Here is a 21496-nt window from a genome sequence, read left to right on the forward strand (position 1 = left end):
AGGACGCCTAGCTAGGACCCTCACTCACTCGTGTTCTCTTCTTACGTTTTCCAGAACCTGTTAGCAAAACAAGGACTTCGGCTTTTATGGGGGCTGAGGCAGGGCAACATGCAAAAGAAGGTGGCATTGGCCAAGAAGCTCCTGGAAAAACTGCGCTTTCTGGCTCAGGAGGTAATGCCTCCCCCAGCTCATTTCTCTACCTGTACTCCCTTCCCGCTAAGCTCTTGCTCATCCCAGAGGCCTCTGGGCAGGTGGATGTAGCACTTGCCCTTTGCACTGATGCCATTGCTTGGAGCATTGGACCAACCTCCATTTAGAGCAGCTGAAGGTGAGGAAGAGAGAATGCTAAGGTCTAGCAGGGATCCAGGGAATCCTCAAGATCTCTTTAGGGGTGGACATCTGAGGGTAAATTCCCTTGGGCACAACCTTCCTGTTCGGCAGGTTGAAGGAGTTCACAGCTTGGGAATGTGTTCTCTGCTAAGTGTCTGCATGAGTTACCTTGTGATCCTTCTACATTCCTTGGGAGAGTTTACCCCATTTGACAGGAGAGGGAATGGAGGCTTAGAGAAGGAGCGTGACATGGTCTGCAGTTTAGCAGCAGAGCTAGAGTTCCAAGCCATTGGATATTGGTCTTGGAGCTTGAAGATAAGTTAGGATTTGGAAAATGAAAAAGAATGCGCAGCATATACAAATGCCCAGAACTGGGAGGCCGAGGTCTGAAGAACAGATAGGATAGAGCTGCTTTTTTTTCTTTTTTTTTTTTTACACACAGGATCTCACTGTGTAGCCCAGGCTGGCCTCAGACTTGAGGTGACCCTCCTGCTTCAGCCTCCAGAGTGCTGGGATAGGGGGCTGGGGATTTAGCTCAGCGGCACAGTGCTTGCCTGGCAAGTGCAAGGTCGTGAGTTTGATTCCCGGTACCAGAAAAAAACCAAAACCAAAAAAAAAGAAACTATTCAGCATGCTGGGATTATAGGTGTGCACCACTATGCCTGGTAAAGATCTTTTTATATTGAATTTTATTGCAAAATCGTGTGTATGTGTGTGTGCACACGTGCACATGTGTGCTGTGCATCTAACCCATCATCATGCTAAGTGTGCAGTCTCCCACTGAGCCACTCCCTTAGCCTTTTTAATTTTTTTTCTTTGAGACAAACTCTGTGAAGTTCAGGCTGATTTTGAACTCATTATGTATCTCAGGCTGGCCTCAAACTTGCGATGATCATCCTGCTTCAGCCTCTAAGTGCTGGAATTACAGGTGTGCACCACTATGCCCAACATGCTTTTGAAATTTGTAATGGGTCTGGTATAATCCTCTCCTATAATCTCAGTACTAGGAAAGCTGTGGCAGGAGGATTGCCACCAGTTTGAGGGACGCCTGGGCTGCGTAGTAAGTTCAAAGCCAGTCTGAACTATATAGAAAGACCCTGTTGAAGAAAACCCAAAAATAAATGAATAAATAAATAGGAAGCTTCCTTTGTCAGTTGACATTTAAAATATTTTATGAAGCCAGCCATAGTGGGACACACTTATAATACCAGCACTTAGAGAGGCTGAAGCAGGAAGATTTCAAGTTTGAGCCTAGCTTGGGCAATTTAGTGACTTACTATGACCCTCTCTCAAAATAGAAAGTTAAAAAAAGTTTTACGACATAAATTTGCATCTTTTTCAAGCTTTATAGTATTTTGCTTTTTTATCTAATATTATGTTTATGACATTTATCCTGATTCTTGCATGTAACTGTAAATTATCTGTTTTTGTTGCTATGTACTATTTCATTGTGTGAGTATACTGTGATTTACATGTCCACTGTGTTGGTGATGGATATGTGAGTTGCTCCCAATGGCTGATCATTAGAAACTATGCTTTCAAGAACATTTTGCCCACATTCTGTAAAAGCACTGGTTTCTTAAATGGTTCTCAAATGTTTTGTTCTGAAGACTCCTTTACATCCTTAATAATCATTGGTGATCCTAAAGAACTTTTGATTATGTAGGCTGCATCTACTACTATTTACCATTATATGAAATAAATAGGCGCTGGGGATTTAGCTCAGCGGCAAAGCGCCTGCCTGGCAAGCGCAAGGTCGTGAGTTCGGTTCCCGGTACCGGAGAAAAACCAAAACCAAAAAAAACAAAACAAAACAAAAAAAGAAATAAATAGGAAGCTGGGCATGGTGGTGTACGCCTGTAATCCCAGCTCTCCGGAAGCTGAGGCAGGAGGATTGTTGTGAGTTTGAATCCTGCCTGAGCTACAAAGTGAGCTCAAGGCCAGCCTCAACTGCATAGCGAGACCCTGCCTCAAAAAGAAAAAGAAAGAAAAAGAAATAGAAAAAAATTAAAAACTGGAGAAACAAAAATTATTCAGTTAACATAACAAAGGTAAACCCATTGTATATTAACACAAATGACATTTTCGTGAGAAATATATTCTGCAAAACAAAACATTTAGTGAGAAAGGTAGCATTAGTTTACATTTTTTTTTTTTTTGCAAATATCCGATGAGGAACTTTTTATACTATTATATTATAATCCATCAGTCTCTCTTGCACTTTGAGTGGATCTTTTATTTATTTATTTCTTTATTTTTGGTACCTGGAATTGAACTCATGACCTCAGGCTTGCCAGGCAAGCGCTTGTGCCCCTGAGCTATATCCCCAGCCCTGGATCTCTTATTTAATTTCTGTTATATCCAGATTTTAAGTGTTTGCTGAAATGATCCATCTTTTAACTCCTGTGTGATTTTCCCAAAATATCCTTTAGAATTACTATGTTCCTTTTTTGTTTGTTTATCATGGTGCTTAGAGCCAGGTGTAGTGGTACACACTGTAATCTCAGCTCAAGAGGCTGAAGCAGGGGGATGGCCACGAGTTTAAGGCCAGCCTGAGCTGTACAGTGAGCTCAAGGCCAGCCTGAACAACAGTGGATAGCAAAACCGGGTCTCAGAAAACCTAAATAAATAAAGTGGTGCTAGGGAATCAAACCCAGAGCCTCACATATGCTAGGCGAGCAGGCAAGCATTATCACTGAGCTGCATCTCCAGCCCTGTTCGTTGTTTTGTTTTGTAGTAATAAGGATTGAACTCAGGCCTTTGCCCTGAGGTACATTCCAAGCCTTCTTTTGTTTTTAATATTTTATTTTGAGATAAGATCTTGGTAAGTGTTAGATTGCCTGGGTTGAACTCAAACTTCTGCCTCCTTCCAGAATGCTGAGATTCCAGGTGTGCCCTATCATACCCACCCCTATCATAGTTATTTTAATGTTCCTGTCTCATAATTCTAACATATGGGTTTTCATGTGGCTACTTGTATTGATTATTTCTTCTTCTTTTTTTTTTTGTTTTTGAGGCAGGGTCTCACTATGCAGTTCAGGCTGGCCTTGAGCTCACTCTGTAGCCCAGGCTGATCTCAAACTCGCAACAATCCTCCTGCCTCAGCCTCCCAAGTGCTGGGATTACAGGCGTGAGCCACCACGCCTGGCTGATTATTTCTTCTTTTGACCACATTTTCTTCTCTTTCTCTGCGTCTTGTAACTTTTTATTATGTGTCTGGATTTTTGTACAAAAGCACAGTAGAAACTGAAATAAATAATGTTCATCTCCAGAAAGCACTGTGCCCCTTCTCCCATCAGGCCGGTGTGGTAAGGGCTGAGTCACCGTCTGAAAGTGAACTGGGCTTTGCTGTGGACTTGGTTTGATTAAGTTCACCTCTGTCTTCACCTTTTTGAGAGTTTTGAAAGTGGGGTCAGGACTGTCCTTTCCTCAGTGTCTAGAATGTAGAACTGGAAGATTCCAGAAATCTGCTTCTTGTTCTTGCACAAGCTGCCAACATTCTGACTCTGCGTGGTCTCTCCCTGCTTCATAGGAAACTTGCTAGGTTTGAAGGTGGCTGGTGAGTTCGCTTTGCTCTTTAATTCCGCTTCTTTTCTGCAGCACCTCGGGAGGTAACAGTATGTTTCAGTCCTTGTTTCATGATTTTGATTGTTCCGAGTTAGGTGCCCTGAACATTCTTGTGCAAATCATTTGTGGATCTTGGCTTTCAGTTCTCTTGGGTCAATACCTGGAAGCAGAATTGCTGAATGATAGGGTGTCTCTGTGTTTAAGTTTATGGTAAACTGCCAGCTCGTCCTTTTGGATTGCTACATTTTATGTAGCCACCATCAAAATAAAAATGTTCCCCTTGCTCCATTTTTTTCACCACCGTTTGGTGCTACGGGTCTTTTATATATTTTGATGAGTGTATAGTGGTAACTCATTGTAGTTTTAACTCAGGTTTCTTTGGTGGCCAGTGATATTGAGCTCTTTTTGATGTGCTCATTTGCTTTTCATGTATCTTTGTACAATGTTTTTCATATTTTTGCCAATCTAAAGACTAACTTGCTTTATTTTAAATTGTTAAATTATGGATTTTTTAAAAAAAGATTTCCAGCCAGGTGTGGTGGCGCATGCCAGTAATCCCAGCACTCAGGAGGCTGAGGCAGGAGGATTGTTGGGAGTTTGAGGCCAGCCTAGGCTACAAAATGATCTCAAGCTCAGCCTGAACTGCATAGCGAGACCTTGTCTCAAAAAGACCAAAAAAGAAAAAAAAAAAAAAAGATTTCCAGCTGGGTGTGGTGGCACATGCCTGTAATCCCAGTATGCGGGAGGGAGGCTGAGGCAGGAGGATTGCTGTAAATTCAAGGCCATCTGAACTATGTAGTGAGTTCAAAGCCAGCCTGAATTACATATCAAGACCCTGTCTTGAAAAAAAAATTTCCTGGTCATTTATGATAAATACTAGTCAGTTATTAGGTATTTATTTATTTTTACATATATTTTCTCCCAGTCTGTGGCTTACCTGTTCATTTTTTCTTTTTCTTTCTTTCTTTCCTTTTGTTTTATCTTTTCTTTTTTTTTTTTTTGGTTTTTCGGTTTTTCTCCGGTACCAGGAACCGAACTCCCGACCTTGCGCTTTGCCAGGCAGGCGCTTTGCCGCTGAGCTAAATCCCCAGCCCCTTGTTTTGTCTTTTTGAGACAGGGTCTCCCTGTGCAGTTCAGGCTGGCCTTGAGCTCACTTTGTAGCCCAGAGTGGTCTTGAACACGTAACAATCCTCCTGCTTCAGCCTCCCAAGTGCTGGGATTACAAGCCTGTGCTACCATACCGGGCTATAAATAGTTTTTTATGTCAGATGATTATAACAGTAGTTTTACTGGGGGGAGGGTCTCATATTACTGTCTCTTTCTGCAGTTTTCTGTGCTTAGTTGGTTTTGACTATGAGCTATTCATTATATTTCTTTAAAAAATCATTTATGAGGTAGAGGATGCAGCTCTACGGTAGAGTCCTAACATGCATGAGGCTCTGGGATCCATCCCCAGTACTGTAGAAAAAAAAATCCTTTGAGTCCTGGAATAAAGGTACATTTTTCTAGAAATCATTTGCCTTTCCTTCTGCCTTCTGTCATAAACTAGAATTTGATATTTAGCAACATCCCAGCACAGTGAAAAGTCAGTTTAAGGTTATTCTTTGCAGGAGCAACTTCCAACCCCCAGCACTTTGCTTAGCCAGGCAGCTTTTATTGTACCAAACTTTTTTTCCTTTGCTTTCCTCTAAAAGCTTATGGCTTTATAGTTTATGTGTAGATCTCTGTTCTCAGACTAATTTTTCTGTGTGAGGGATATAAGAATCGATACGAGCATCCAGATCTTCCAGTACCATTTGCTTGCGACTTCAGACTTTGAGTTTTAGGGGCAGAGAGGTCAGGGAGTGGGGGCTGGGGATTTAGCTCAGCGGCACAGTGCCTGCCTGGCAAGCGCAAGGTCGTGAGCTCGATTCCCCGTACCGGGAAAAAAACAAAAAACAAAACAAAACAAGAGAGGTCAGGGAGTGGTGGCCACCTGGCGCTGAGGCTCAGGGGAGGTCAGGGCTAGGAACAGCGCGTGGGTCCTGAGCTGTGGGAGCGGAGCAGGTGGTCTCAGCCCCATAGCTGGCCCGGTCCTCTACCCGCAGCCCCAGCCGCCCCTCCCCGATGTCCTGGTCTGGATGCTCTGTGGGCGGCGCCGTGTGGCCTGTGCTCGGATCCCTGCCCAGGATGTGCTGTTCTCCGTGGTGGAGGAGGAGCGGGGCCGGGACTGTGGGAGGATCCAGAGTCTGCTGCTCACAGTGAGTGGGGCGGAGGGTGGGTGCTGGGCAGAGAGGGGTGAGGCTCATAGGGCATGGCTGGGCATCGGGGGAGCGGCTTACGGTTCCCACCCAAGAGCTTCCCAATCCTTTTCAGTTGTCTAAAAAAGCCGAAAGGAGGTTGTGTGCCCAGGTCAGCCGGAAGGGAGACAGCCTGCAAAGGCGTCAGCCCTGGGCCTGCTCCGGCCTTTGCGCTGACCAGGCTCTCACACACAGGCAGGGCCATGAAAAAGGCAAAGAACCGGGCTTTTACCTGTGTAGCTGATCTGTAGGCAAAATATTTCTAAATGAGATTCACTGAAGATACTAAGAGAATCCCCAGTGGGGAAGCTGGGATGCCTGGGTCAGGAACAGGGCATGGAAATGTGCTGGGAATGGAGGAGACGGGAGGGAGGGAAAAGTTCGGAGTGTAGTTTTTGGGTTGGGTTGTGCTGTGGCTCTGGGATGTGTTAGCAAGGTCAGGGCAGGAGGTATAGGGAACAGGGTCAGGGACGAGGGGCCTCAAGGGGAGTGCAGGGGTAGAGGCAGAGGGATTGTCTTTGGATTGGGGAGCTGGGGTGTGACCTGACATTAAGAGGGTAACCCTGGGGCCGCAGGAGTGTGGGTTCTAGCTGGGGGAAGATAGGGGGATTTGGGCCGCAGCATGCCTTCTTCCACGCAGGCACCCGGGGCAGCCCCTGGGGAGGTCTGTGCCAAGCTCGAGCTCTTCCTGTGGCTGGGGCTAGGCAAACAAGCCAAGGCCTGCACCTCCGAGCTGCCCCCCGACCTGCTGCCTGAGCCCTCGGCCGGGCTGCCCCACAGCCTGCACCGGGACGGTGAGCACACAGGGTGCGCGGGGTGGGCACGGCCTTCCTTGCCACTTGCCCAGGAGTGAGGGACCTGAGGGGTCCTCTGAGCAAGAATGGACCCTGCCCACCCTCTCCCCAGATTTTAGTTACTTCCAGCTCCGCGCTCACCTGTACCAGGCCCGAGGTGTGTTGGCAGCAGATGACAGTGGCCTCTCGGACCCCTTTGCACGAGTACTCATCTCTACCCAGTGCCAGACCACGCGGGTGAGGGCGTGGGGGAAGAGGCGAGCGGCAGGTGGGGCGAGGCTGTGCTTTTCCTCAAGGCCCTGACTCCGTCTTCCCTGGGGCTTCAGGACTGGCTCTGGGGAGACTGCCCCAACCTAGGGGCGGAGGCGAAGCAGAGGGAGGAGCGGGGGAGGAGTGGCTTGCTGGGTTAGGACTCAGCCCTGAGGGTGGCAGAGACAGCTGGGAAAGACCAGGGCTGGGAGGGGTGGCCTGTGGTGACACGCCGCTGCTGGAAGTCTCACTGGAGCAGGACTGCTGCCCTGACCGTGCGCAGGAGTCGCTTCTGACCCCTGCTGCTGTCCTTTCCTCTGCGTGGCCCACAGATCCTGGAGCAGACCCTGAGTCCCCTGTGGGATGAGCTCTTGGTATTCGAGCAGCTGATCGTGGATGGGAGGCGGGAGCACCTGCAGCAGGAGCCTCCGCTAGTGGTCATCAGCGTCTTTGACCACAATAAGTTTGTGAGTGTGGCCTGGCTCCAGCCGGGCTCCAGGCCCGGACCCCACTTCCTTGATGCCCGCTCCTCTGGCTCCCTTGTGCCTTCACTGTCCTGTTCCCCACAGGGCCCCGCTGTGTTCCTGGGCAGGGCGCTGGCCGCCCCAAGGGTGAAGCTGACCGAGGACCCATACCAGCGACCCGAGCTGCAGTTTTTCCCTCTGAAGAAGGGACTGCAGGCAGCTGGGGAGCTCATTGCCACCTTTGAACTTATTGAGCTGGAGTACAGTGGCCGACTGGAGGTCAGGATACCGCAGTCTAGCTGGATACCGCACCAGCTGTGGGCCCACCTTGTTACTCACCAGCCTCCCACCCTTGCTGAGCTTGGCTGTTTTCTGAGGACCCCACCCCAACATCTCTAATCCTGCCTTGTCTGGTTCCTCTGTGTTTGTGCCTCACCGTGACCCTTTCCCAGCCCAGGCTTTTCTGCCTTCGGCCTGATTCCTCTTTGACCTCTGACCTCTTTCCCCTGCAGCTCTCAGTTCCCAGGGATGTGGAGCCCCGGGATCTGACACCCCTGATTGAGCCCCTCTCTGGACGCCTGTCCCTGCCACCCAGTGTGCGCCCGGTGCTCAGGGAGTTCCGTGTTGAGGTAGCAGCGGGCCCTTCGAGCCCCCTCATTCCCCATGCCAGGTGGCCCTCTTGCCAAGTGCAGACCCTTGAATCCTCCACTTCCTGACTCCCTAGGTGCTGTTCTGGGGTTTGAGAGGCCTTGGTCGTGTACACCTGTTTGAGGTGGAGCAGCCCCAAGTCGTGCTGGAAGTGGCCGGGAAACGTGTGGAATCGGAGGTCCTGGCCAGCTACCGCCACAGCCCCAACTTCAGCGAGCTCGTCAGGCACCTGACAGTGGTGAGGCAGGGGCCGGCCAGGCACACCCCGGGAGGGGAAGCAGAAGAGGTGATGGGTGGTGAATCTCTAGCAGTTGTCTCAGACTCTCCATAAAGGGCTAGATAGCGAATACTTAGGCTTCACGGTCCACACAGTCTCAGGTGCAACTATGCAGCTGCCACTGCAGCATGGAGACAGCCACAGACAACGTGCAGATGAATGAAATGACTATGTTTGGGTGAAACTTCATTTACAAAAATTGGCAGGGGGCTGGGCATGGGGGTGAATGCCTGTAACCCCAGCACTCTGGGAGGCTGAAGCAGGAGGACTGCAAGTTCTAGTCCATCCTGGGCAATTTAGTGAGACCCTGACTCAGAGTGAAAGATTAAGGAAAGGATTAGAGATGTAGCTCAGTGGGAAGGCCTTGAATTCATTCACCAGTACACACACACACACACACACACACACACACACACACACACACCAAAATGAAAGCCAGACCAAACCCAGACCCAGCAGTGAGCCAGACTTTGCTGTGTGTCTCCGTGGCCTGCTGATGCCTCTCTTAGGTCTACTGAATGAGTGGGTCGACCATTTGTCCTGAAGGCCAACCTCAGAATCTGCTCATCTCTGAGACACTGAGGCTGGGAAGAGAACTGTGCTGTGTAATCTGTAATCACCATTTCATAGCCAGCTTTTGGCAGTGCTGCTCAGGAAATCATCAAATCACCTGTATCACGTGAGCCTCACTTTTCTCTGTGAACCTCAAAAGAAGAAAGGCCTGGAAGACGCACACCAGGTGCTGCTCTTGTGTTGCGTGGAGCGCAGCCCATAGATGGGCTTAGGTTTGGCTGCTTGCCAGTGTCATTCAAACCCTTGATGAAAATAGGGCATTGAAGTCTCTATCTGTATTGGTGTTTTGCGGGGAGGGGTTGGTAGTTCAGCTGGCCTTGAATTTGCTTATGTAGCCCAGGATGGCCTTGAACTCACAGAAATCCTCCTGCCTCAGCCTCTGGAGCACTTGGGATTACAGTCGTGCACCACCATACCTGACTTCCTCCTTTATTGTTGAGTTGTCTGTTTTTTGTTTCTCCCTTCGACTCTGTTACTGTGTGTGTATGGAACCCAGCATGTGTGCTAAGCTCCAAAGTACTTGTGTATTATTTGATACTTGGAACAACCTTTTGAGTTTAGGGCTTTCTTTCTTTTGTAGCTGGGACATAGAGTCAGAAAGCAGTGACTCAGCGGAATACAGCTAGGCAGAAGCAATGAAGTGTAGATTGTTGTCCCCGTCTTTGCTTCTTCCCCAGGTCTTTGCAGACACAGCTCCTCTTTCTCACCCCTAGGACTTGCCGGAGCAGCCTTACCTGCAGCCCCCACTCAGCATCCTGGTGGTTGAGCACCGGGCCTTTGGTCGCACAGTCCTTGTGGGTTCCCACATTGTCCCCCACATGCTGCGATTCACCCTCCAGGGAAATGAGGATTCCCCTGAGGAGGAAGGAGCAGAGGAAGACACAGAGGACTTGGAGTCCAGGGGACCCCCAGGTTAGGGGCCTCCTCTTTAGCGGCTTCCAGACAGAAGTCCCTCTGGTTCCTGGGGACCCTCCAGTGGGGCATCACCTGACCTCACGGTGCCATTCCCCTTCCCAGGACCAAAGGCCTTGGATCCCTCCTTGGCTGAGGCTGGGATATCCAGACGGCTCCTGAAGGTGATGCAGTGTGTGAGAAGGGTGCAGAAGAGATGGGCAGGGCCGGGGGTGGTGCTGGGTTACAGTAACTGAGCCCTCACCCCCTTAGGCTCCTCTGAAGAAGCTCAGCCTAGGAGGCCTCCTGAGCCAGGGCCCAGAGCTGGAGGAGGACATCCCCGACCCGGAAGAGCTCGACTGGTGGTCCAAGTACTACGCGTCCCTGCAGGAGCTGCAGGCGCAGGTGAGTCGCAGGATGGCCAGGGGGTGGGGGGAGGGCAAAGGACCAGAAGAATGATCTCATCACATGGGGAGCGCTATAGTTTACAGAGCTCTTTACCACAATCATCTTTCCTCATCTTTAACCACAGTTTTAGGAGCTGCAGGTTGTTCGCTCCACTGTCCAGGGCTCTGCTGTCTAACAGAAATGGAATGCAAGCTACATATGTAATTTTAACTTTTTAATGGCCACATTAAAAATAAGTAAAGGGAAACAGGTGAAATTAATTTAATGTTTTATTTAGCATTGTATAGAAAAATATTATTGCCACAGATAATCACCATAAAAATTCATAACGAGATACCTTATATTCTTAGGATACAGTAAACTTTTAGAATCTAGTGTGTGTGTTTTTGTTTTATTTTTTTGTTTTTGAGACAGGGTCTCACTATGCAGTTCAGGCTGGTCTTGAACTCACTTTGTAGCCCAGGCTGGCCTCAAACTCACAGTAATCCTCCTGCCTCAGCCTCCTCAGTGCTGGGATTACAGGCATGTGCTACCACACCCGGCTAGTGTGTGCGTTTTATACTTTGAGCATTAGCCACATCTTCATGGTTCAGGAGCCACTGACTGGCTACTGTCTGGAGATGCAGGGTTAGAAGATAATGCAAGCTTTGAAAACAAGTGGCTTACCCAGCTGGAACTTGAACCAAGGTTTCCTAAGTCAGTGTCTGGAAAAAAGGCAGACTACACTAAGGACGTGAAGGGGTGGGGAAGAATCTCTTATCTGCCCTTGGATTTCAGCCCAATTTGGATGAGGAGGAAATGGATGATCCTGGGGATTTAGGTAAGAGGTTTGCTTTGTCTGCCCCTCTCACTCTGCACCCAGATGCTTCTGCTCTGGGGCAGTTCTGCTGTTTTCAGAGGGGCTCAACCTCACTTCTGCAGATGGGGAGGCCCAGGACCAGGGTGAGGCTGACGTCCTCGAAGGCACTGCATCTCGGAAAAAAACAATCGCCACTCTGAAGGTGACTGAGTGTTGGGAGGTGGGAATCCTTCTGGATTCTGGATGTGGAGCTGTCACTGAAGCCCTTGCCTTTCAGATCTACAACAGCTCTCTGGAGGAAGCCTTTCACCACTTTGAAGACTGGCTGAACGTGTTTCCTCTGTACCGAGGGCACGGAGGGCAGGGTGGGGACGGAGAGGAAGAAGGGTCGGGATACTTCGTGGGCAAGTTCAAGGTATGTTTGGGGAAGGCAAAGGGACCCAGAGTGCGCAGGCAGGGGTTCAGGGGGAAGCTCTTACCAGAGCCTTTCCTGTCGCCCTCCACCCTAGGGCTCCTTCCTCATTTACCCTGAATCAGAGGCGGCATCCTTTCCTGAACCCCAGATCTCCCGGGGGATCCCACAGAACCGACCCATCAAGCTCCTGGTCAGGGTGTATGTTGTAAAGGTGAGCATCTGTCCTGCTGGCAAACCTGCAGCGCCAGCAAAGGGGACGAACGTGAGACCTACAGAGTGAGGCTTCAGCGGGCATCTCGGGGGTCACGGAGCCCAGCTTGATCATTTTCCAGATGGGAAATCTGAGACACAAACAAGACTGTGCTTGGTGACAGCAGATCTAGAATTTAGAGTAGGAGGACTCCTGGCCCCTTGGTCACTGTTCTGCTCCCGCAGAATGGGAAGTGCAGCTCCGGACCTCAAGCTGCAGGAGTGCTCGTGGCCAACACCTCGGGACGTTCTTCCATTGCTGCAGCTTCCCTGCAGCAGGGGCCTGATATTTTCTTGAAAGTATCTCAGGGGGTAATGGGGACTGAGGGGGTTGCTCTGCCCCCTCACTCCTTGTCACCAGAGTGCATGGTGTACTTCTGTCTGGTTTAAACATAGGGATTCTAGGACCTCACTGGAGAAACGGTCTGCAGTGCCATTCTGTCATAATCCACGGCTCCTAGTGTGCCAACTTGGTAATGGAGGTCATCGCCACCTTTTGTTTCTAGCAGACGGGTAGGTTAGATGGGCGGGCAAATTCTTTTTGGAAGACATCTGGAGATGCTAAATAAACTTTTAAACAAAGGCTAAGCTTATGCTGAAGTCCTAACGTGCTGAGGCTCTAGGTTCAATCCCCAGCACAAAAAAGGAAAGAAGGAAGGGAGGGAGGGAGGAAGGAGAGAAGGGGTGAGGTGTGCCTATAATTCCAGCACTCTTGAGGCTGAGGCAGGAGGATTGCTGTGAATTTAAGGCTAGCGCAGTCTACATAGGCAGTTCAAGGCCAGCCTGAATTACATAGACCCTGTTTTGAGAGTGAGAGAGAGAGAGAGAGAGAGAGAGAGAGAGAGAGAGAGAGAGAGAGAGAGAGAGACACTAATTAATGCTAAACTGTGTTAATGCTAAGCTCATAAGCAAGGGTAATCCCAACCTTCCCCAAATGAAGAGGGAATAAGAATGCCAAGTGGAAGACAAGCTCTAAAGCTCAGGTTGTCTTGAGGCAGAACCAAGATTCTTGCATGAAGTAGAACCTTGGCGAGCGAGAGAAAGGAGGGTAAACACGCCGGCCCAGCCTTCCCTGGCGAGGAACAAACAAAAAACGTTAAAGTTCTTAGAGGTGAAAACAATACTTTTATGACCATAGGGGACAGAGCAGATTTATTAAAGAAAACAGAGCATTAACCATAAATGAAATGTCAATAAAAAAAAAATGTCAATAAACTGATTTTTATTACAGTTAAAACCTCTACTCAGCAAAAGCCACCACTAAGCGAGGAAAGAGACAGGCTGCAGACGGGGAGGTGTTTGTTCCAGATAATTAACAAGGACAGGGGCTGGGGATTTAGCTCAGCGGCAAAAGCGCCTGCCTGGCAAGCGCAAGGTCATGAGTTCGGTTCCTGGTACTGGAGAAAAAAACCAAAAAAAAAAGAAAAAAAAAAAAAAAAAAATTAACGAGGACAAATATCCAGACTCTATGTGTAGAATCGATAAGAGAAAGACAGCAGCCCGGTGGAGAACTGGCAGTAGACATTGACAGGCACTGTCCACAAAACAAGGAATCAAAATGCCTCGTAAGCATGTGAAACTATGGCCAACATCATCGCTAACTGGGGAAGTACACGTGAAAACCTCAGTGCGGTATGACTGCACACTCGTGTAAGTGGCTAAAAGCCTGAACTCCGAGCCAGAGGTCGGGGTGGACACCTGTAATCCCAGTAGTCTGGGAGTTGAGCCAAGAGGGTCACACGATTGAGCCCAACATGGGCAACTTAGTGAGTTTGAAAATTAAAAAGAGTGGGAGACGTAGCTCGGTGCATGGACCCTGGGTTCATTCTCCAGTACCACAAAAATAAAACCTTGTTAGGGGCTAGGGATTTAGCTCAGCGGCACAGTACTTGCCTGGCAAGCGTGAGGTTGTGAGTTTGATTCCTGGTACTAGAAAAAAACCAAAACAAAAAAAAACTTAAATTAATAAAAACGTGGCCTGGGGGTATAACAGTAGAAAGAGCAGTTGTCCAGCATCTGTGAAGCTTAGTACCATGAAACAACAGAAACCTCAATGGTGAGGCAGAAGATTCGAACAGTCACCATGCACACACGTGCACACACACGCACAGGCATGCACACGCACTCGTACACACACATGCACACAATGGGCAGTAAACCCGTGGAAAAAAGTTTAACATTGATGATCATCAGGGAAATGCAATTTAAGACTGCAGTGAGCTACTGCTGCACACATACTAGAATAGCTGAAATGAAAAAGATAGTCAATACTGAATGTTGATGCTGGGCGAGGTGGCACATGCCTGTAGGATCAGCACTCAGGAGGCTGAGGCAGGAGGATTGCTGTGAGTTTGAGGCCACCTGGGCTACATAGTGAGTTCAAGCTAGCCTGAACTGCATAGTGAGATCCTGACCCAAACAAACAAACAAACAACCCAACAAAACAAATACCAAATGTTGGTAAAGGTATAGAGCAACTGGAACCCTTATACTGAATATTGCAGGTAGAAATGTAAAAAACATAGTTGCAAATAAATAATATTTAATCATTTATGCAGAACCGGGGATATAGCTCAGTGGCACAAGTGCCTGCCTGGCAAGTGCAAGGTTCTAAGTTAGATTCCTGGTACAAAAAAAAAAAAAATCACAACAGTTACTTATGCAGAAGTTATATTTATTAATTTGTTTTATAATAAAGTTTAAAACATGCGTTGTTTGAGACTATATAGCCCAGGCTGGCCTCAAACTTGTGGCAGTTCTCCTGCCTCAACCTCTCAAGTGCTGGGATTACATGCATGCGCCACCATGCCCGGCTAAAACATGCATCTAAAAAACATACAAAGTAGTGCTGTGTCTTACTTAGGGATAGAGATACATGGCGTAAAAGTATAAAAATACACAGGTGAGTGATTAACCGTGGTTCAGAGATGAGGATGGAAATACGCTTATCATAAAAATAAAGGTCTAGGCCTGGGTGTGCAGCTCAGTGATAGAACACTTTTTATTTTTTATTTGTGTTAGGATATGTTTGCAGTACATGTTTGCATTCATCCTGGGGAGTTGGTGCACGTAGAAAGCCTCTTAGTTCATCTTTTTTTTTTTTTTTTTGGGTTTTTTCCGGTACCGGGAATCCAACTCACAACCTTGTGTTTGCCAGGCAGGCGCTGTGCTGCTGAGCTAAATCCCCAGCCCCTCTTAGTTCATCTTATACCCCGTTCCTTTCCCTCCCTCTCCTTCTATCTGGAGCACTTACCTTGCATGTGTAAGTGCTGGCTGGGCTCAATCTTCAGTATTGGAAATTTGTAAATTTGGTAGTAAGTCCTTTAGACAAGTGTTTTCTGTTTCAACAGTTTCCATTACACCTATTTGTTTATGTATATATATATATATATATATATATATATTTATTTATTTGTTTTGTTTTTGTATTTTGAGATGGGGTCTTGCTATGTAGTTCAGGCTGGTCTTGCACTTACTATGTAGCCCAGGCTGGACTTGAACTTGGAGCAATCCTCCTGCCTCAGCCTCCTGAGTGCTGGGATTATAGGTGTGCACCACCACACCCGGCCTGTATATTTTAAGTATTTCATAACTAATTGAAAAGTCATCTTATCCAACCTTTCAGTGGGAGATCTCCCCCTTGGTCACTTCCTTCTTATACTTATTCTGAGACTAGATTCAAAAAGGGTGTGGGCTATGGCAGTGACACTTTTCCCAATTCCCTTCCATGCCGTCCCCTAGGCAACCAACCTGGCTCCCGCAGACCCCAACGGCAAAGCTGACCCCTATGTGGTGGTGAGCGCTGGCAGGGAGCGGCAGGACACCAAGGAGCGCTACATTCCCAAGCAGCTCAACCCCGTCTTTGGAGAGTAAGGCTGGGCCTTAGGGTTGGGAGTGGGGGAGCAGCTTGGCCATCAGCGCTGTGGCCGCAGGGCTCTCACCAGGTACCTGGCTTGGTGATGGGGTGGGGTGGTACCCCAGTCCAGACTAATACTGAGGGCCATCTTTCTCTTGGCTAGGGTCCTGGAGCTAAGCATATCACTTCCAGCTGAGACAGAGCTGACGGTGGCTGTATTTGATCATGACCTTGTGGGTTCCGATGACCTCATTGGGGAGACCCACGTTGACCTGGAAAACCGATTCTACAGCCACCACAGAGCAAACTGTGGGCTGGCCTCCCAGTACGACGTGTGAGTCTGGCAGGGTCCTCGGGATCTCCTCTGCTTCTCTGACCCAACACGTTCGGGCTTGATTCCCAGTTGTGTCTCCAGGTCTTGGAACATCACAGAAGGGGAACTCACCACCCAGTGCCAAGACATCAAAGTTCAACAGCCAAGGCTTGGCTTGGGCTTTGGGATTCTGTAACTAATAATCACTCGCCTTCTTGGGCCTTAGTTTCTTATCTCCCAATAGAAATGGTAACGATATCTCCTTCATAAAAGTACTGGATATCACCGGGTGTGGTGGTGCATGCCTCTAATCCCAGCACTTGGGAGGCTGAGGCAGGAGGATCGTTGCGAGTTCGAGACCAGCCTTGGCTACAAATTGCGCTCAAGGCCAGCCTGAACTGCATAGCGGGACCCTGTCTCAAAAAGGCAAAAAAAAAAAAAAAAAAAAAAAAAAAGTGCTTGATGGCTTTGATTTTCATCATTTCTGTAAACAAGGACAGCCTGTCTCATGGGGGTTCTGAGCCTGGATCCCATGTCCTCAAGGGTCCTTATCCCTGCCCTGTGCCTATCTGTGTCCGTACACCAGCACCAGCTGAGGCGTCTCCCTTTCCTGCCTCTAGGGATGGGTACAATGCCTGGCGTGACGCATTCCGGCCTTCCCAGATCTTGGCAGGGCTGTGCCAACGCTGTGGCCTCCCTGCCCCTGAATACCGAGCGGGGGCCGTCAAGGTGGGGAGCAAAGTCTTTCTGACACCGCCTGAGACCCTGCCCCCAGGTACTGGCCCTCTGCTGGACAGGCTGAGGGGAGTAATGTGGAGGTAGAATAAGGTAGAGGGCCTGTGCCAGTGTAGTGCACTCCGGAAAGAGCCTGCCGAAGGCAGCAGGCTGAAATGTGAGTTTGGTTGAGTCGGAACAAGGTTCTTGGATGCTGGGTAGAGAATAGTCTTTAACTGGACCCCTAGTCAAGTTCCCACATCACAGGGCAACTCCACAGAGTGTCCACACGGCAGCGTGCAGCTGCGGAACTGGACTCACGCCTCAGGAATGGCCAGTGGTCTGTCCCTAAACAGGGTCTGAGCATAGGCCGCAGCCCCTTCCGTGCCCTGCTCCCCCTGACTGCCGGCTCTCACCAAGCAAAGCTGTCGCAGCAGTAGCCTCTCCCACTGTGTGTGTGGCCCGCTTGCCCTCCTCGCCTCCCTGCCTGCGGGCTGTACCCAGCGCTGCGGTAGTCCCGGTTTGGATCTGCTGAGGGGGTGCGGGAGGAGAAGGGAGAGCTGGCACTGCGTGGCACCCAAGCTCATGCGCCTCTTGTTTCAGGTGGTGTGGGCCCCCAGGTGGCAAGTGGAACCTCCGAGGAGGCCCAGGCACTGCTTGTCCTGCGGCACTGGCAGGAGATGCCAGGGCTTGGGATGCAGCTGGTACCTGAGCATGTAGAGACTCGGCCCCTCTACCACCCCCGCAGCCCAGGGCTGCTGCAGGTAAGGCGGGGTTCAGCACTCCCAAGACTCAGGACTCGCAGAATCCCAGGCTTCCCACCTGATTCTGGCCGCTGGCCCCCAGGTACCCTTCCTCTAAGACCTCCATGTGGGCCTGATGCTACTTGCCAGCGTCCCCACTCCAGTCTTGGAATCTTGGCCCTCCATGCTGGACCCCTTATCCCATTCCTGAATCTGCTCTTACAGGATCCCCACATCCGGGACACCAGGCTTCAGACCAAGGGGTCCCAAGCTGACTTCTACCCTGTTCACTAAGATCTGGACCTTAGGATACCAGATCTTACTTTTGATCCCTATCTTCCACTTCTGGGTCCTTATCCCTGAGTCCCTAACCTGACTTTGACCCTATAACCCTTAGCCTGGACTCCATCTTCATGCCCATCTCCAGGATCTGCTTGGATGCCCCTCTCCCAGCTCTGTCCTTTTGGGGCAGGGCATAACCTGTGACCACAGGCCTGTCAGGGGAGGTGGGGACCCTAGCAAGACTCTCAGACCTAGTCCTCTGCCCCTAGGGATCCCTTCACATGTGGATTGACATTTTCCCCAAGGACGTGCCTGCCCCACCCCCAGTTGACATTAAGCCTCGGCAGCCAATCAGGTGAGAGAGCGTTCTGGCCCTTTCACCCAAGGGGCAGGCACATCTTGGTCTATGAAAATATGAGCCCTCTCTGAGGTAGGCAGAGACTGCTGAACTGCTGACCACAGACTATGGGATAGGTGAGTTAAGAACCCTCCCCCATAAGCCGCTGTGAGTTGGGTGTCCATCACTTGTAAGCTGAGAGTCCGCAAATCTTTCAGTCAACCCCTCCCCATCTGAGCTAGTCCGAGGGGAGTTCTGTGGGTGTAGCCACTTTAGACAGGGCTGGATCCAGATGCTTGGATGCTACCACCAGTCTGTCACTGTCTGTCTCTGGGTTTGCTTTCCTTGGTGCCACTGTCAGGTGGCCTTTCCTAGTCTGGGAGCAGACGGCTTCTAACAGTGCCAGGCTTATTTCTTACCAGCCGGGCCATCTGAGCAGAAATGAACACCTTTTTGGTTAGAACAGAGCCTAAGCCACCTCTTGTTAGACCAGCTGGGGTCAAATACAGCTCCTCAAGCCTATTATTGTAGACAAGAAGTGTAATACACCATAGGCCAGTCCCAGGTGGTGTCCCCAACCCGAAGCCAGTTAGGGACCTGCCCAACCAGAATCACACAGACTGATGTGGCTGGAGTGAGGGGCGGGGTCACCAGCAGAAAACAGGGTTTTGCCAATGAACACGCGGAAGCTGATACTGGGTAAGAGAAAGCAGCTATCAGGCCAACCCTGGGACAGGCACAGATAGGGCCACATGAGGGCTGGCCCCAGAATGTTGCAGCGCCCCCCTATCCTGCAGGCCTGCGTGCTGTCATGCCCACTGTCTGCTGTCCCCTTCTCTCTGCAGACTGGCTTTCCCCTCTGCTCATTTGTCACTTTTCTGCACCCTGAACTTCAGCTTGTGCATCACTTTGGCTTGCGGTGGGTCCAACTCTGCGTCTGATGCTATGCCACGCAGCCTTTCAGGGTCCTGACTCCAGATGCATAGGAAGTGCTCCGTGTACTGTCTTGGGCCAGGAGAGCATTCTTGGTGCCACCTGCTGTCCCTTTATGGGAGCACAGGCATACTGATGATCCAACGGGGTGCACATCAGGTGCTCCGTGAATGTCAGCGGCCCTGGCCCCAGTCCTTCCTGCTCCCTGCAGCCCTGTCAAGACCCCTTTAAGAGTCTGAAAACCATCCCCTAATCCATCCCCCAGTTATGAGCTCAGAGTTGTCATCTGGAACACAGAAGATGTGGTTCTGGATGATGTGAACCCACTTACCGGGGAGATGTCAAGTGACATCTATGTGAAAAGGTAGGTCTTCAGGCAGGGCTGGCCAATGGCTAAACAAGGGGGGATTGCAAGCAGGGCCTTGGGCTCTCTGGCTGAGTCCAGAGCCTGCCCGCAAGCCCTCGGTATGCCTAGAGCTGGGCGAGGAGCCACCTTCTGGGCCCCAGCCTGCCCCTTCCCCTGGCCCCAGCTGGATGAAGGGGCTGGAGCATGACAAACAGGAGACAGACGTCCACTTCAACTCGCTGACTGGGGAGGGGAACTTCAACTGGCGCTTTGTGTTCCGCTTCGACTACCTGCCCACGGAGCGGGAGGTGAGCGTCTGGCGCCGACCTGGACCCTTCGCCCTGGAGGAGGCCGAGTTCCGGCAGCCAGCTGTGCTGGTGCTGCAGGTCTGGGACTATGACCGCATCTCCGCCAACGACTTCCTTGGTACTGCTTAGCCTTCTGCCCGATTTCTGCCCTCACTGCCCACCACCTCTTGCCGCCCTTGTCCCTTGGTTCCCTACTCTATACCACCCGAGTCCTGGGATTTCAGACCTCAGGCCCGAACCTTTGTTTTCTGGACTGAGGACAAGAACTTCCGTTTGCACTCACGGTCCTTGCCTCAGTCCTCTGATTTTACCCTGGCTGAAGTCACCCTGGACCCCATGATCCTTACTTTGGCTGTCTGATCCCAGGCCCTGGCCCTCTTCTGTGGGGATCCGACTCCTGCTGGCCCAGTTGTAGGGCCCACAGCTGTGGCCTGACCACATTCTAATTTTGGTGCCCCTGTTATGCAGCCCCCTCAGCCCTGGCCCAGTTAGACTTGGATCGCGCACCTAACCCAGCGCGCTCTGATGCTGCAGGATCCCTGGAGCTGCAGCTGCCGGACATGGTGCGGGGTGCCCGGACGCCTGCGCAGTGCTCTGTGAGGCTGGCCCGCGACGGGGCCGGGCCGAGGTGCAATCTATTCCGCTGCCGCCGCTTGCGGGGCTGGTGGCCGGTAGTGAAGCTGCGAGAGGCAGAGGACGTGGAGCGAGAGGAGCAGGAGGCAAAGGCTGGCAAGAAGAAGAGGAAGAAGAGGAGGAAGGGCAAGCCTGAGGACCTGGCATTCACAGACTCGGGAGGCAATGTCTACATCCTCACGGTGAGCGAGCGGTGCGGGGACCCCGGCCTGGCTAAGCGCTTGGCCTCTGCTCCCAGGGACACACGGGCGTCTTTTCTAGGGGAAGGTGGAGGCGGAGTTTGAGCTGCTGACTGTAGAGGAGGCGGAGAAGCGGCCGGTGGGCAAGGGGCGAAAAGAGCCAGAGCCCCTGGAGAAGCCCAAGTGAGTGGCGCCCTGCAGGACTGAGCCAAGGCATGGGGGTTGGGGGGCTTCCTGGTCATCCTGACTCTGCCCTTCTGCCAACAGCCGCCCCAAAACCTCCTTTAACTGGTTCGTGAACCCGCTGAAGACCTTCGTCTTCTTCATCTTGCGCCGGTACTGGCGCATCCTGGTGCTCCTGCTGGTGCTGGCTCTCCTCACCGTCTTCCTCCTCCTCGTGTTCTACACCATGCCCGGCCAGATCAGCCAGGTCATCTTCAGCCCCCTGCACAAACCCTCTGACTCCAACTGACCTGGACACAAGTCCCCTGCCAATACGCGCTGTCCCGGAGGTCAGTGCTTTCCTTCAATAAAACTTAACTGCATGTCCATCAGACCCTGATTGTGTTGTGCAGCGTGGGCTCCCACAGGCGGCAGAAGACACCGGTGTTCTTGACTGGTTTCAGGGGCTGGGGATTTGCTAAAAAGCACAGGGATGGAAGCGCAGGACTGGCTGGGGGCCCAGGGCATCCATTATCACTGGGCAGCATTCAGGGAGGCCACCTGCTGCCCATTCCTGCTAGGGCCAGGTCCGACTTACCTCATCTGCCTGTGGTTCTGCTGTTCCACATCGAAGCACTGTGCTACTCCATCATTTATTCCTCACCAGCCTTAAGGGGGAGCACGTCTGTGAGGACACTCTGTTTGCAAGGGAGACTGCAGTCCTACGGGAATGGGTTTGGCTGCTGG

General features: G+C 50.7%; 1 protein-coding gene across 1 annotated transcript in view; it reads left to right on the forward strand.

Annotated features, from left to right (window-relative positions):
* The window catches only part of LOC102010275 (fer-1-like protein 4), a 34217-nt gene extending 13074 nt beyond the window's left edge, over nt 1-21143 (forward strand). Inside the window, exons 21-45 of the mRNA XM_013514202.1 lie at nt 55-171; nt 5985-6137; nt 6817-6970; nt 7083-7207; nt 7552-7686; nt 7789-7962; nt 8196-8312; nt 8408-8569; nt 9895-10093; nt 10199-10257; nt 10346-10477; nt 11258-11300; nt 11378-11481; nt 11557-11694; nt 11789-11905; nt 15685-15812; nt 15963-16133; nt 16733-16887; nt 17430-17590; nt 18121-18206; nt 19387-19485; nt 19652-19893; nt 20310-20590; nt 20670-20770; nt 20855-21143. Coding sequence (XP_013369656.1) covers nt 55-171; nt 5985-6137; nt 6817-6970; nt 7083-7207; nt 7552-7686; nt 7789-7962; nt 8196-8312; nt 8408-8569; nt 9895-10093; nt 10199-10257; nt 10346-10477; nt 11258-11300; nt 11378-11481; nt 11557-11694; nt 11789-11905; nt 15685-15812; nt 15963-16133; nt 16733-16887; nt 17430-17590; nt 18121-18206; nt 19387-19485; nt 19652-19893; nt 20310-20590; nt 20670-20770; nt 20855-21059 — 3558 coding nt within the window. The 3' untranslated portion in view covers nt 21060-21143. The remainder of the gene's footprint in view (nt 1-54; nt 172-5984; nt 6138-6816; nt 6971-7082; nt 7208-7551; nt 7687-7788; nt 7963-8195; nt 8313-8407; nt 8570-9894; nt 10094-10198; nt 10258-10345; nt 10478-11257; nt 11301-11377; nt 11482-11556; nt 11695-11788; nt 11906-15684; nt 15813-15962; nt 16134-16732; nt 16888-17429; nt 17591-18120; nt 18207-19386; nt 19486-19651; nt 19894-20309; nt 20591-20669; nt 20771-20854) is intronic.
* Nucleotides 21144-21496: the final 353 nt, after the last annotated feature.

The sequence above is a fragment of the Chinchilla lanigera genome, unplaced genomic scaffold (genome assembly GCF_000276665.1).
Source record: "Chinchilla lanigera isolate Chin_1 unplaced genomic scaffold, ChiLan1.0 scaffold00021, whole genome shotgun sequence".
In the NCBI taxonomy this organism is placed as follows: Eukaryota; Metazoa; Chordata; class Mammalia; order Rodentia; family Chinchillidae; genus Chinchilla; species Chinchilla lanigera.